Here is a 14,085-nt window from a genome sequence, read left to right as displayed (position 1 = left end):
TCTGTCACAGCATAGGCTAATCATCTGTCGGTTCTCGTTCAGGCCGGAATAATATCCATTGATACTTTTGCGTCTGTTACTAACGCCCTAGCCTGCTAGGAGTTTGAAGTACGTCACAGTCATTCAATCATTGAATCCTACTCAGAATACCACAGACAAGGTTAGACCTTCCGGATTCTCTTGAATGCCGCCATCAGTTCTCGCCTATACCACGAAGACTCTGATCTCACGGAATGGCTGGCTCATTTGTCAGGCGAGCACTCGGTTGTCAGGCGATCAACCATGCATCGTGTATCAGTAATCCAAGAGATATTCACTAAGCCTCAGATGCTTGTAGAACAAGAGTGGTTGTCAGTCACTTTGTTCATGGGTGAGAATGATGATGGGCGTCAATCATCACCTTCATCAAGTTGAAGAACAAGTGATATCTTGGACAAAGAACAAGCGGAATTGAATAGAAGAACAATAGTAATTGCATTAATACTCGAGGTACAGCAGAGCTCCACACCTTAATCTATGGTGTGTAGAAACTCCACCGTTGAAAATACATAAGAACAAAGTCTAGGCATGGCCGAATGGCCAGCCTCCCAAGGAGGGTTCAATCATCAAAACATGATCAAAAGATGAAAATACAATAGTAAAAGGTCCTATTTATAGGAAACTAGTAGCCTAGGGTGTACAGAGATGAGTAAATGACATAAAAATCCACTTCCGGGCCCACTTGGTGTGTGCTTGGTCTGAGCAATGAAGCATTTTCGTGTAGAGACTCTCCTTGGAGTTAAACGCCAGCTTTTATGCCAGTTTGGGCGTTTAACTCCCAATTAGGTGCCAGTTCCGGCGTTTAACGCTGGAATTTCTTGAGGTGACTTTGAACGCCGGTTTGGGCCATCAAATCTTGGGCAAAGTATGGACTATCATATATTGCTGGAAAGCCCAGGATGTCTACTTTCCAACGCCGTTGAGAGCGCGCCAATTGGGCTTCTGTAGCTCCAGAAAATCCACTTCGAGTGCAGGGAGGTCAGAATCCAACAGCATCTGCAGTCCTTTTGAGTCTCTGGATCAGATTTTTGCTCAGATCCCTCAATTTCAGCCAGAAAATACCTGAAATCACAAAAAAACATACAAACTCATAGTAAAGTCCAGAAAAGTGAATTTTAACTAAAAACTAATAAAAATATAATAAAAACTCAACTAAAACTACCAAAAACATACTAAAAACAATGCCAAAAAGCGTACAAATTATCCGCTCATCACCTATTGTTTAGATAAAGTCTCTCAGTTTATGCAAAATTCACTAGATGAACACTGGAAGCTAGTCAAAAGAGTACTGAGATATGTGCAGAAAACACTTAACCTTGGTCTTCACCTGTCCAAAATGAGTGTTCAGTAGGTTCAAGCATACAGTGACTCTGACTGGGCAGGAGACCCAGATGATAATAGAAAGTCCACTGGCAAATTCTGTGTTTTTTTTGAGGTAATCTAATTTCGTGGAGTTCAAAGAAGCAAAGTGTTGTTGCTAGATCCAGTACTGAGGTAGAGTACCGGGTTATGGCTGACCTAGTGGCCGAATTGCTTTAGATTAAGAGTCTTATGATTGAGATAAAAGCCCCACTTTCAACAGCTCCATTAGTTTATTGTGATAATTTGAGTGTTGTACTGCTGGCTGCAAATCCAATTTTGCTCTCAAAGTCAAAACACTTTGAGACTAACCTTCACTTTGTCCGGGATTATGTCACCAAGAAGATTATTCAAGTAAGCCATGTTCCTGGAACTGCACAGCTAGCTGATGTATTGACCAAGCCACTACCCAGTGCTGCATTTCTAGACCTCAAGTCAAGACTGCTGGTTGAGGATCTGACTAAGTACAGTGGTGACAGTGGTACAAACAGGCTCAACAAAAGAGATCACAAAGGAAAATTAGAAAGATGCAAAAATTTAGATTCAGAAGATCCAGGCAAAGAACTCAGCAACAGGTGTCATGACACCATTTTGGGAACTAAAGCTAACAAGACTGAAATACTGGAAGAGCTAAGTAGCATGAGTCATGATAGAGTAAATCAACTAAACATTATTGGTTAGATTGGTTAGCTTTAGTTCGTATGGTTATTTAATTTGTGAGTGCTGGCATTGCTGTTAGTTAGAGTTAGCACGTGTTTAGTTTGTGATTGTTAACTGAATTAGTTATCTCATTATGTGTAATATATAGCTTGACAGTTATAGTTCTCTCTGGTTTAAATAGCTAGAGATGAGTCACTATTCACTCACTTTTCACTTTACCAATTCATATTACAAAGAATTAGTTCTTACTTTCTCTGCTCTCTCTGCTTTCACATTTTTCTTTCTCTTTGTTCTTCTCGTGCTGGGTCTGATCTTTCAATTTGTAGTTATTAATTAATTATTGTTAATATTTTTAATAGTATAAAATTATATCTAATAATATGTGATTGCATACTATTTTTTTTATACTTAAATGTTAGCTAAATTTTAATAAAAATGCTAAGTCTAAAACTTTTTCTTCTCCTACATATAGAACTATCATTATCACTTCACTTCTACAATACTATTTAGTATTTAATTTTACATATACGAATTTTCAACGTATACAAACTAAACCTCTTTTTATTTGGCCCATGAGGACACTTTCACTATACTTGCTCTTCTTGCATGTTTTCATTTCGAATCAAGCTTTCGCTTGTCACAAAAGATTATTTAAGTAGAATGCCCTTGGCAGAGTATACCGATAACTCTCAAGGAGGACCCCTCATCCAAAGTTTTCTTTGAGTTGGCCAGAAATACCTTACTAAATATAGAGTTGTCGTGACACACTTGAAACATTCTCATTCTTTACTTTTTCGTCTTGAGCTCACCTTGCCGGATTATTCAATCGGACATCTATAAAAAATATAGAATTCGAAATATTATACTTGTATATATATCTATATGTGTTGATCTACTAAGTATTATTCACTAATACAATTTTTCATCAAATTTATTTCTTTGTTGTTAAGGTTGGTTTTCGGCGGTGCAGGGAGATAAATGATGTCTTATTTCTGTAATTTTTTTTTCAACATTAAATTTAAACACTATTGTATCCTGAAATTAATTATTATATGTATGTAGGTATAATTGTAATGAAAATTTAATGTGGCCTATTTATTCTTGAAGTGTAGACAATATAATGAAACAACAATAATTAATTCTATATTTTTTAATTATAAATTTTTTTATACTATTGTTTTGTCGATTTTTAACAAATCGATGGTGGTTCAAATTCTAATGGTTTGGGAGCGAAACCTACTCCTCTTTTGTGGGTACCAATTTTTTTTGCATCAAAATCTATGCCTTTGATAATGACGAAGAAGAAAGAACCAAGTTTTGCAGAAATTCGAAATGAACAATAAAACTTAAATGGCTTGAATAAAAGGGATTCAAATTACAAAAAGGAAAAGTATTTGAAAAAATAAATGACAAATTAAAAAGTAAAGACTGGAAAGGGTAAAAGTTGCTGAATTTAAAGGAAAGGAAAGGACATTGCAAGGAAAATAAATTGCATGAAAAGAAAGTTGTAGGAAATTTAAATGAAAAGTAAAGACCTGGAAGGAACCTTCAAAAAAAAACTCTTGACTGACTCAGAAAGTCGCTAGAGATGTGAGTAAGTGTGAGTGTTTTCTCTGAAAAGATTCCAACCCTTATTCTTTCGAATTTTCTCCTATTTATAAGACTCTTCAACCAATCCGATTGAAATGTAACTTCCACGCACATTAATCTATGAGTAACCGTTCTCGCTCTTGAGTGTTGTCTACAACTACCACCAAACTATCTTCACCTATTAATTTCTTCATTCTCTCTATGAGTCCTAGTCAATCAACATTCTCTCCTTCATCGATTGACCATCCTCGATGATTCCACCTCGAAATTCACAACTTGTTATTTTTTCGACTAACAAATTGTATTACTGACCTCTTATTCGACACAGTTGACCATAGTCGAGTCTGCCACTTCGACTTCCGTATTTGTATCAATCGATTAATAGAGAGTACATAATAGAGTATGTAATTGGCTTCAATCCAAAGTTAATTGTAATATGTATTTAAAGATTGATCGAAATATTATTTTAATACTTGCCAATGATCGAAATCTAAATTTATCGAACATTGACGTGTCAAAAAATTCAACAACATCTTTATCGAAAATATTATTTTTCCATATAACAACTATATCATAAAATCGTTTTTTAAAGTCTAAAAGGTTCAATAGAGACACATAATTAAATAAATATAATTATATATTACATTATATATAGCTAGCACTCCCAACCATTCAAAAGTCATTATTCTTTCTCGATTGCCATCAAGACAACTTTCAAAGGTGATAATTCGAGGGAGACTATTATTTATATTTAGTGACCTTTATAATTTTCAATCTAACCGGCCTTTGCGGTTTTTATTCTCCTCTTTTATGATGATTCTAGTCCGATTATTGGTGTTCCTCCAAACCTTTTCCTTTTTATTATAACGTATAAGAGAGTTTCACGGCAATATTTTGTTAGATGTTTATATTATTCAGTGTATTATATTTTTAAAAAGTGAAAAGAATGTATATTTTTTTTTCAAAAACGAAAAAGAAAATGGTGCACAAAGAAAAAAGATACTAAATCTTTTTGTTTAAAAAATGAAATGAAATAAAATAATTTAACTAATAAAAAATTAATTAACAAGCATTTCATGTGTATATTTTAACAGATAAAGTTGAACAAAAATAATACCCAAAAAAATAGGAAAAAATTAGCACAGTACATTGTTCTTCAATTAATAACTAGAAAGATATATATATTTCCATAAAATTAAATTAACGAATAAGTCTGGCTTGATGTCAAATAAAGTTTAAACAGAACCTCCCGAAATCTTTTTTTTTTCTTTTCACCCCGGGGGGTTGTCAAGTTTGTTCCTCGTTCTCAGCCTAATAATTTTGAGTTAATGGACTCAGGCTAAGAGAAATATATGATGCCAACGAGTAATAGCTCAAATGATATAGTTTCTTCATACTCAATTAAGAGGTTGCGGGTTCGAGTCTTCTATCTTTGGTAAAAAAAAAAAAAAAAAAAGAAATATATGGTACCATTGAAAAAAAGAAAAAGGTGTTATTTCATTTCATCAAACTATAAATCTAAAAATGTTAGATCGCATTCATAAAGACTAGAGGCATCCTTTAACTTGTGCGTGTTTACATATCCTTAGTATAGCCTTACTTGCTGCATGCATATAAATATAGTGTATTATTATTATTATTATTATTATTATTATTATTATTATTATTATTATTATTATTATTATTATTATTATTAAGGATAAGTATGAGACGTGTCTAATCAAGACAACTATTACAAATGATAATGGCTTAGATTGTTCAAACATCATGTCTCGAATTCGATCTTTAAAAACAACGTATATGTAATTTTGTAAATACTCTTCTATCCAATAAGAGGTAAACTTCGATATCATGATATCACTCATTTTTTTTAACACTCTTTTTCAAGAATTTTTTTTTGGTTTACTTGATTTTTACATAATTTTTTTATTTTTAGAATTTATTAAAGATTAAATTTTAAACTTTTATATATAAAATTTTAATACTATATTATAATATTATTTATTTCAAAAATTTCAACTAATAAAAGAAGACACTATATAAATTATTATATCGCTAACATTGGATGAAATTAAATATCATACGTGTTTGATTGTTCTTCATGAATCACGTATATATGTATATGTATATCCAAAGTTCTTTATTACGAAACTTAGTTATGAACTTATGATTCCCATCAGATCTTATTACTAACTTGCACGCATATTCATCATAAAAAATATTTAATAACAAAAAGATATTAATAAAAAATAATTAAAATTTATTAATTATTTGTAACAGAAATATTCATTTCAACTTTTTCTGGTAATGAATAGTATTTTTTCTAATTTATTCTTATATTTAACAATTTAATTTTAATGTATTAATAATAAAATATTTTATACAATTATTAATTATATTTTTTTTTAGATGAATTCAATTTCAACTAAAATAAAAGATATTGCACATTGCTTAAGGGAACTAAATTTAAAACTAACTAAACCAATAAAAGTTTCAGTAATCATTCTTTGTAATATATAATGAATAGTAATATTTTAATATTAAGATCATAATAATAGATTGCCAAATATATGAAATTCATGCAAATTAGATGTTAGACAATAATTTTTTAAAATTAATAAGTACACAAAATAATTTTTGAATAGTTAACATATATGAATAAATAGTTAAATTTATCTTTAAAAAATTATTTTATTTTTTAAATTGATTTTTAAACATTTTTTTAATCAAATTTATTTTTCAAAAATTTTAAATTAATTACATTAGTATTTTGGTCACTTCTATTACTGATTGTGTCAGAATTTATTAATATGACACATTATGCTGAATTTAATTAAAACACAAATTTAATTTGAGTTTCAATTTCGGTCCATTGTTGAGAACCTAATTCACTTATTAGAGTTGTTGAAAAAGGGAAGAACAAAAAAAAGCTTCGGATATTTGGTGCCACAAATATATGTGGATGTGTTTGAATTTAATTTTGCTTGACTTTTGTAATTTGTTAACGCTAATGGGGTGGTACAGACGACAAAGATTAGTCATCAACTCACCGACCAAATCCTTTAGTCAATTCCAAAAGCAGGTTACTTATTATTTATGTGTGTGTTAATTGAATTTTAATTTTAAACTTAAAAAAAACAAATATAAGTTAAATTAGTCTTTTATATAGATGATAACACCTAATTTAATAATTTTGTGACTAGTCATCAAATGAATTAAATAAATGACTATTTTAATTTATTATTATATTTTTTTAAAATTGATTAATATTTGATGTTTTTTAAATTAAATTAATATATGTTAATCCTTTGAAAATATAATAATTATTTAATTAGTCTAATTAATTTCAGATACTAATTTGAGTATTTTAATTTAATTTTGAGGACCAAATGTGTGTTTCAAAAGCACATCAGCTCTTATAATTTTGTGTCTTCTTTACTATATTATTTCAATTAAACCTAAATAGGTGTGTTATTTTATTAATTAAATAAATAGAAACTAATATTAATTTTTTATTAATATATTTATCATAAATAATTTGGCGGTACATGTATTAATAATAATTAAGATATAATAGTTGAATAAGAAGTCAAAATCCGTCAATTCCTAACATTCTATCACTCAAGTCTAAGAAGTGGGCACACTCATTTATTAAACGTTGTAATTAGCAACCTTAAGCTTCTTGATAATGGAAAAAGCCATTTTGGCAACTTCTTCTTCAATTCCCAACTATTTTTATGTACACTAATTAAAAAAGAATGATGAATAAGAATCTATAAACTAAAAGTAAATCAGAATCACAATCGGATCAATATATAATATATGATTTATAAATCTTATTAATGGATTTCATCTTAAATTTGGAAAAACAAAAGACACCCTACCATTAAAGAAAAAGAAAAGAGTTTTTTTTTTTAATTCATAAAGTATATAAATAATTTTTTTTTTATGGTTAACAAAACTCAACATCAACAGACCCAAAAAATAAAAAAAAAAAATCAACACCAATATACATCTAGGAGTATTTATTAGTTTCATATGCATTCCAAATTATTAAATTGAATTCAATTATTTGATTTATATAGTAATATAAATGTATGTATTCCAAACACCAACTCAAATAAATTCACGATTCCAGTCATAATTATCTAATATTATCAATCTTACTTTAATATATATTCCAAATAGGCTGTTGTATTACTATTCCTATAATTTTTTTTCTTTTCTGAATAAATTGAAAACCAAATTGAATATACATTCTTAGAACAACGGAAGTTAAAATGTTAAATCACAAGATGGGTCAAAATCTTCTTTTGTATAATAATGAAATACTTTAAAAGGAAGAACATGTGTAACCTCAACTAGGAGTATTTGTGGTACCGAAAATGTTTGGTAACAAAAAAAATCAGTAAAAAATAATTATAATTTGTCTTATTTAATATTTATTAATTGTTGCGATAATTAATGAATGTTAAATAAAGTAAGTTCTGACTGTTTTTTTTTCTCCCTAGCATTACTCTTGTGGTACGGTTTAGATCGATTTTTAGTTAAAAATTCATTCAATTCAAATACTAATTTTATTTGTAGTGTAGTTTAAATTGGATGATTTTTTTAAAAAAAAAATCTTATCTGTTTCGATCCAATTTCAAGCAATTTAGATTGAATTGGATTAGTGATTTATATATATAACAGGTCTCAACATCAAAATTTAAATAACCAACAATAACATAACAAGTCTCAACAATATTTTAAAAAATCAACAATAATATAACAATAAAAATAAAATTATAAATTAATTAAAATAAATAAATAAATAAATCACATTTTGAACATAAAATATTTATTAAATAATAATAATACATGAATAATATAAAATGTATAATAAATTAAATATGTTATAAGTATAATTATAAATATAATAATAAAATAATAATACTATAGTATATTGTGTGGTTTGAGTTTGATTAGATCGATTATGAAAAGTAAATCCAAAATTCGATTGCCAACAGTTTACAACAAATAAAATCCAATCAAATTCAAATTAATACAATTTTAATCGATTTGAATTTAAACACCCCTAATCTCAACCCAAATAAATTTCAAATGAAAACACTAATAAATCAGAATCTGCAGATTATTCTTTTATTACCATTAAGTACACTTAATAATCACATGCATGTGCTTTAAATTCGTATTGTACACATAGAAGTACAAAAAACAGTGAGAGAGTTGTCACCATGTGGATTCAAGAATACACAAAAAGCTAAGGTGACCTGCCACCTAAAAAAGCAAGCTAGGGTGGGTGCTTTGGTCATTCTGTCTTTATTGAGTTTTAGAAAAAACCAAAAAGAGGTTGGGATTTAGAGACTCATTACTTTAATTATACACCACTAATAAGTAATATTCTATTACAATAATATAATAATCATATATAGATCTCATCATAAAAAGTATTTTTTACTTAGATAGGCATGAACCACACATTGAAAAAATAAAATAATTGGAAAAACAAACAAATTACTATTATTATTATTATTATCATTATGATTCTATGAGCAGAAAATTCCATTAGCTAAATGATGCCCAAGAAAGCTAGAATATGGTGTGAGGCTAGATACATAGCTGAGGAAGCATGATATATGAAAAAGCAATGATGATGAAGATGATGATATGTATGACACTTCATTGCAACATACATGTGGACCATGAAACATCAATCATACACACCTACACAATAAAAATGAGGAATTAACCAATTACACAATATAATGGGGCCAAAGAATCCCATGAGTGAGTCACTTGGTTTTCACTTTTTCACTCATATCTTTTTCTGTCTTTGCCACCATTAATAACATGCACCATAGTGGAAAATATTTGATTAATTTAGTTCACATTAAGAAGTTAACTATGATAGCATAGATTAGTTAAAATATGTTTTTATTTTTAAAATTTATTTAAAATTATGTAAAAGAAAATCAAGTAATATTTAGCTGATCTAAGTTATATTTTTTTCATATTTACTAAAGAAAAATAATATTTCTAATATTTTTAGAATGTCAAGACGTTCGTACTCTTGATAATATAAGAATTAAAATGGGAAGGAGTCCTTGGATATTTAAAAAAAGAATGAATAAGTATAAAAAATTAAGTTTTAATTAGTTAATATTAGTTATTTCTTATTGTAAATTTTTTAATTTTTGTTTTTTGAAGGATTTAAGATTATAATTTAAAAGTTATGTTTAAAGGTTTAATTTTTTTTAGATTAAAAAATAATTTTAAAAATGAGCAGATATTAATTAAAAAAAATTGACTCCATAATTAAATTTTTAAATAATAACCTAAAACATACATTGGTTAAAAATCAACCTCAAATAATTTTCTTTCCAAGTGATTAATATCTAAGACAGACTTCTCTATACCCTACATGACAAAATAATAAATTTGTTATAATACAATATTGTTTATTATTATTTCTATAGTTGGTACAAATAATAAGTGAAATAATATGATTGAATGTAAAATGTGTGGGTAAAAACAGTGTGATCTGAAAAGGAGTCCCACCCCTCATATATATCCAGTGCATGATGGGGCTACCTTTGCTTTTTTCAGCCATAATGTCCCACAAATGACAAAGGACATGACATTGCCACAAAATAGAAAATTAAAAGCAACACTTTCTTTATTGCTTAAAAATGGCGGTGGATGTGGTTGCCCACACCACCATCTCCACCATTTTGACCACACAATTTACACAAAAGCATATATGCTTCATTCTTATATTAGTTACTGTTTTCAATCTTTTTCACATAATGATTTTCATTTAATACTAATAGATAGAGATATAATTGGTTTATATATACATTCATGCTACTATTGAGGCAAAAATATGTTATATTATGAATTGTACATTACATTTGTGCTCATTTCATTTTGCCAAAAAAAAATATCCCAAAATTTTTATTCCTTTTCTACACAATATTACTAATCAAAACAACTAACATGAGACATTACCAAATTATATATACAAAAGGAGTTTCTATCTTCTTGGTTGTGGTCTCCCATGCTTCATCCTCATCAAAAGAGATTTTGATCCATATTCCATTACAAGTTGAGACAATTTTATATATTCTCTCTTTTTCTTTTTTCTTTTTAAAGAAAAATATATGCTTGCATTGGTTATTTTAACAAATGACACAAGCATTAGGGTTCTCTTCCATGCTTTGAACATAGTAGTAGGTAGTCATGTGAGGATTGTATTGCCTATAAGCCTTGACCATCTCCAAGACCGGGTCCGGCGCCGGAGCCGGAGCCGGAGCTGGAGCTGGAGCTGCCTCTTTCTTCTTCTCCTCCTCCTTCTTTTCCTCGTCTTTTTTCTCCTCCTTCTTTTCTTCTTTCTTCTCCTCGCCTCCTTCTTTTTTCGCCTCCTCCTTCTTCTCTTCTTTCTTGCCTTCCTCTTTTCCTTCTTCTTTCTTCTCCTCCTCCTTCTTTGCCTCCTCTTTCTTAGGCTCCTCTTTCTTTTCCGGCTCCTTTGCCGGCCCTACTAAGATTATATCCGTTGGCCAATACTTGCGCAATTTGCTCACCACGCTCACCGGATCAACCGTTCCTATTATTGTTAATTTCTTCTCCTTCATGTCCATTGAGATTGCATCAATTCCTACAAGGTTACATAAGTTCATGAATCATGATGTATGGTTAATTAGGAGTCATTTGCACTAGGAAATAAAATTCAAATGAAAATTGCTAAATTATTAATGAATTTTATTATTACTTTATCCGAATATAATGAATGAATGAATGATAAACTAATTTCAAATGTGAGGCCTAATACAATCAAACAAGAGAAATATTATGAAGCAATTTGATTAGCACTTCATGAAGAGTAATTTATAAATTAATTAAGAAGGTATACATCATGCCATATTATAATCTTCAAATGTGGAGGATGCTAACCCAAGCAGAGCAAACTAATGATATGAAAATTAATAATGTATGCCTCTATGTCTTATAACATATAAATTTTTGAATTACACTAAAAGTGTCACTTTCATCTTTTGGAGGCAAAATTCCAATTAACTATGGTACTTTTAGTTGACCTTCAATTTTTTCATTCAAATTAAAAATTAAACTCCAGATATTGCTCTATAAATTAGTACTTGCAACTTAAGCGAAAAGTTAAAAGGCAAAGAGAAAAAAGAAAAAAAGTTTAATCACACCCCTAACATTATTTTATTATAATTTAAAATTACATTCATTAGAAAGTAGCAAGTCATCAAGTTGGGAAGTTTTTATTATTCAAGAATGTTCAAGAATATTTTTTGAATTTCATGCATAATATTAATTACCGACAGAAAAGGTTAAACTCATAATTAAGAGACACCATAAAATTCTTCTAATTAATCTTCATATTAATATGATACAACAATATGGCTTGTGGTTGATACAACAAACCACATCCCTTGGAAAACACATTCATATATTTCAAAATATTAATTATTGTGCCTCTCAAGAAAATAAAAGCATTAACATTACGAAATGCCAACTAATATTTTAACCTCAAGCTAAGATGTCAGGATATGTTGACAAGCTAACTAATATCTCAATTATTAGATAATCCAAATATTAGTTTATTAAGGTAGTGTATTATTTTGTTATTTCTAATGTAGAAAATATTATTCTTAATATAAAGTATATTTATATTAAAATGAGAGTCACAGTATTCACTCTCATAATAAAAATATGACTAGACAAAATAATCAAGTTAAATCATCAAAGATATGGTAGAAACTAGAAACACACCACAATCTAAAAAAATTAATTTTAGTTTAGAAAAAGTAGTAATTAAAAGAAAAGGTTTCATCATATTTTTTTTAAATAATTTTGTTCTTGACAAGGGATGGAATATTCTTTAAAAAAAAAAAACTAAATTGACCGTGGAAATGTTGGTAAAAATGTGACGTGTCCATGATTCTAAGGTTTCATCATTATTTGATTGGTCACCTATCACTCTCCCCAAACTGGATCTTAGAACTTTCTAGCATTCCCCTGATTTTCAGCAACCTCAAATCAGCACTCAGATATGAAAAATTATGATCTAACATTCATATAGTTAATAAGGGTAAAAAAAAAAATGATTTGGTACCTGAAAGTGTTGACACTGTTTTCAGTGCCTTCTGCTTGGCCTTGTCATCAGGCAAGTCTAATTTCAGTACAAATTTCTGAAAAGAAAAAAAATGGGAACATAGAGTGATTAATTTAACCCAGATTCAATAATAAATCCTTAATTAGGAATGAACTTTATTTATCATCTGAAAGAATATTCACAGAACAACATACAAGAATCTGAACCCAAAAAAAAAAAAATAAAGTTCTCCAAAAACTCCATCACTTTTGATGTAATTAAGAAAGAAAAAAAAAATAACAAATTTGAAAAGAAAATAAATAATAAATAAAAAAGAAATCTAATCCAGCCCAGATGTTGAATCAAATATCCACAACCATCTGGAATCTGAGGAAAAATTCATGTTAGGCACATGCATGTACAAAATCTTTACAAAAACAAATTAAAATAGTGGAAAAGAATATAAGGGGAAGAAAAAAAGTAAAAAACATTAGAAAGGTAATTAATTAATTAAAGAGAGTAAGCTAATAAGAAAAGCATAAAAGTTGATGAAGCAAAGTGAATGATCCGTTTTAGAAAAATGATGATAGAAAGGAGAATCAAATTAAAAGAAGCTAAGAAAGTGGGGAACCATGCATATACCTTCATAATTTTTGTTATTTCCTTCCTTGTATATGGTGTGATGAAAATATGATGCAAGAAGATCAAAAAGCAAAGAAAATGAGAGAAACTCTGAAAGAAAAAACAAAGTAAAGAGAGGCTGCTATGAGAAGATGAGAGAGTGCAATACGAAATGGAATAAATGCTTTGTCATGTGAGAGAGAGAGAGAGAGAGAAATGGGTTTGGAAGAAGAGAAAATCCGAATGAAAACAAGGGTGTGCAGAATAGGGAAGAGAAATTAGAATTAAACAATGCACTACGTAGTAGTAGAAGTAGTAACTAGTTAAGTGATGAGTAAGAATAAGAGAAGAAAGAATGAATAATATAATTTTAATTCAAATTATAATATTCTTAAAATATTTATAATGTTGGAATTGGATAGGTGGAATGTTTTATTAACATATAATAATGGGCCCCTCCATCATCTCTAGCTAGCTTGTATTGTATTCACATTCATATTCATATACGGCTGATTTTCAAAGCATAAGGCATCACGCGATGATTGTGAGTGTGTGTTTTAATTTTGTATGTATGACTAGGGTACTTAAGGACCACCACGTCACCAATTTTAATTAGGTAAACATTTATGTGAAGTTGATAATTAACGATGATGCATCAAACACAAAACAGGATACGATCTAAAATACGCGAACAT

The 14,085-nt window shown here is 28.9% G+C and overlaps 1 protein-coding gene across 2 annotated transcripts; it reads right to left on the bottom strand.

The window, feature by feature from the left end:
• Positions 1-10,521: 10,521 nt before the first annotated feature.
• On the bottom strand, positions 10,522-13,748 carry LOC130977140 (heavy metal-associated isoprenylated plant protein 39-like). 2 transcript variants are annotated; one of them, XM_057902164.1, is made up of 4 exons: positions 13,412-13,748; positions 12,791-12,866; positions 12,649-12,693; positions 10,522-11,305 (listed from the first exon to the last, which is right to left on the bottom strand). In XM_057902164.1, the coding sequence occupies exon 4, from the start codon at positions 11,286-11,288 to the stop codon at positions 10,830-10,832; it is 459 nt and encodes a 152-aa protein (XP_057758147.1). In that variant the 5' UTR covers positions 11,289-11,305; positions 12,649-12,693; positions 12,791-12,866; positions 13,412-13,748; the 3' UTR covers positions 10,522-10,829. The 2 variants fall into 2 exon arrangements, with proteins under 2 accessions (XP_057758147.1, XP_057758146.1); XM_057902163.1 differs by lacking the exon at positions 12,649-12,693 and having other exon boundaries at positions 13,412-13,741.
• Positions 13,749-14,085: the final 337 nt, after the last annotated feature.

The sequence above is a fragment of the Arachis stenosperma genome, chromosome 4 (assembly GCF_014773155.1).
Source record: "Arachis stenosperma cultivar V10309 chromosome 4, arast.V10309.gnm1.PFL2, whole genome shotgun sequence".
Classification (NCBI taxonomy): domain Eukaryota; kingdom Viridiplantae; phylum Streptophyta; class Magnoliopsida; order Fabales; family Fabaceae; genus Arachis; species Arachis stenosperma.
Note: the sequence above shows the minus strand (reverse complement) of the source record. Positions and strands in the feature narration are given on the sequence as shown.

Bases quoted from the DNA above. Each gene is read 5' to 3' on its own strand.
- LOC130977140 (XM_057902163.1), bottom strand. The intron at 11,306-12,790 runs GTACCAAATCAT...GTAACCTTGTAG, and splicing joins AACAGTGTCAACACTTTCAG to GAATTGATGCAATCTCAATG.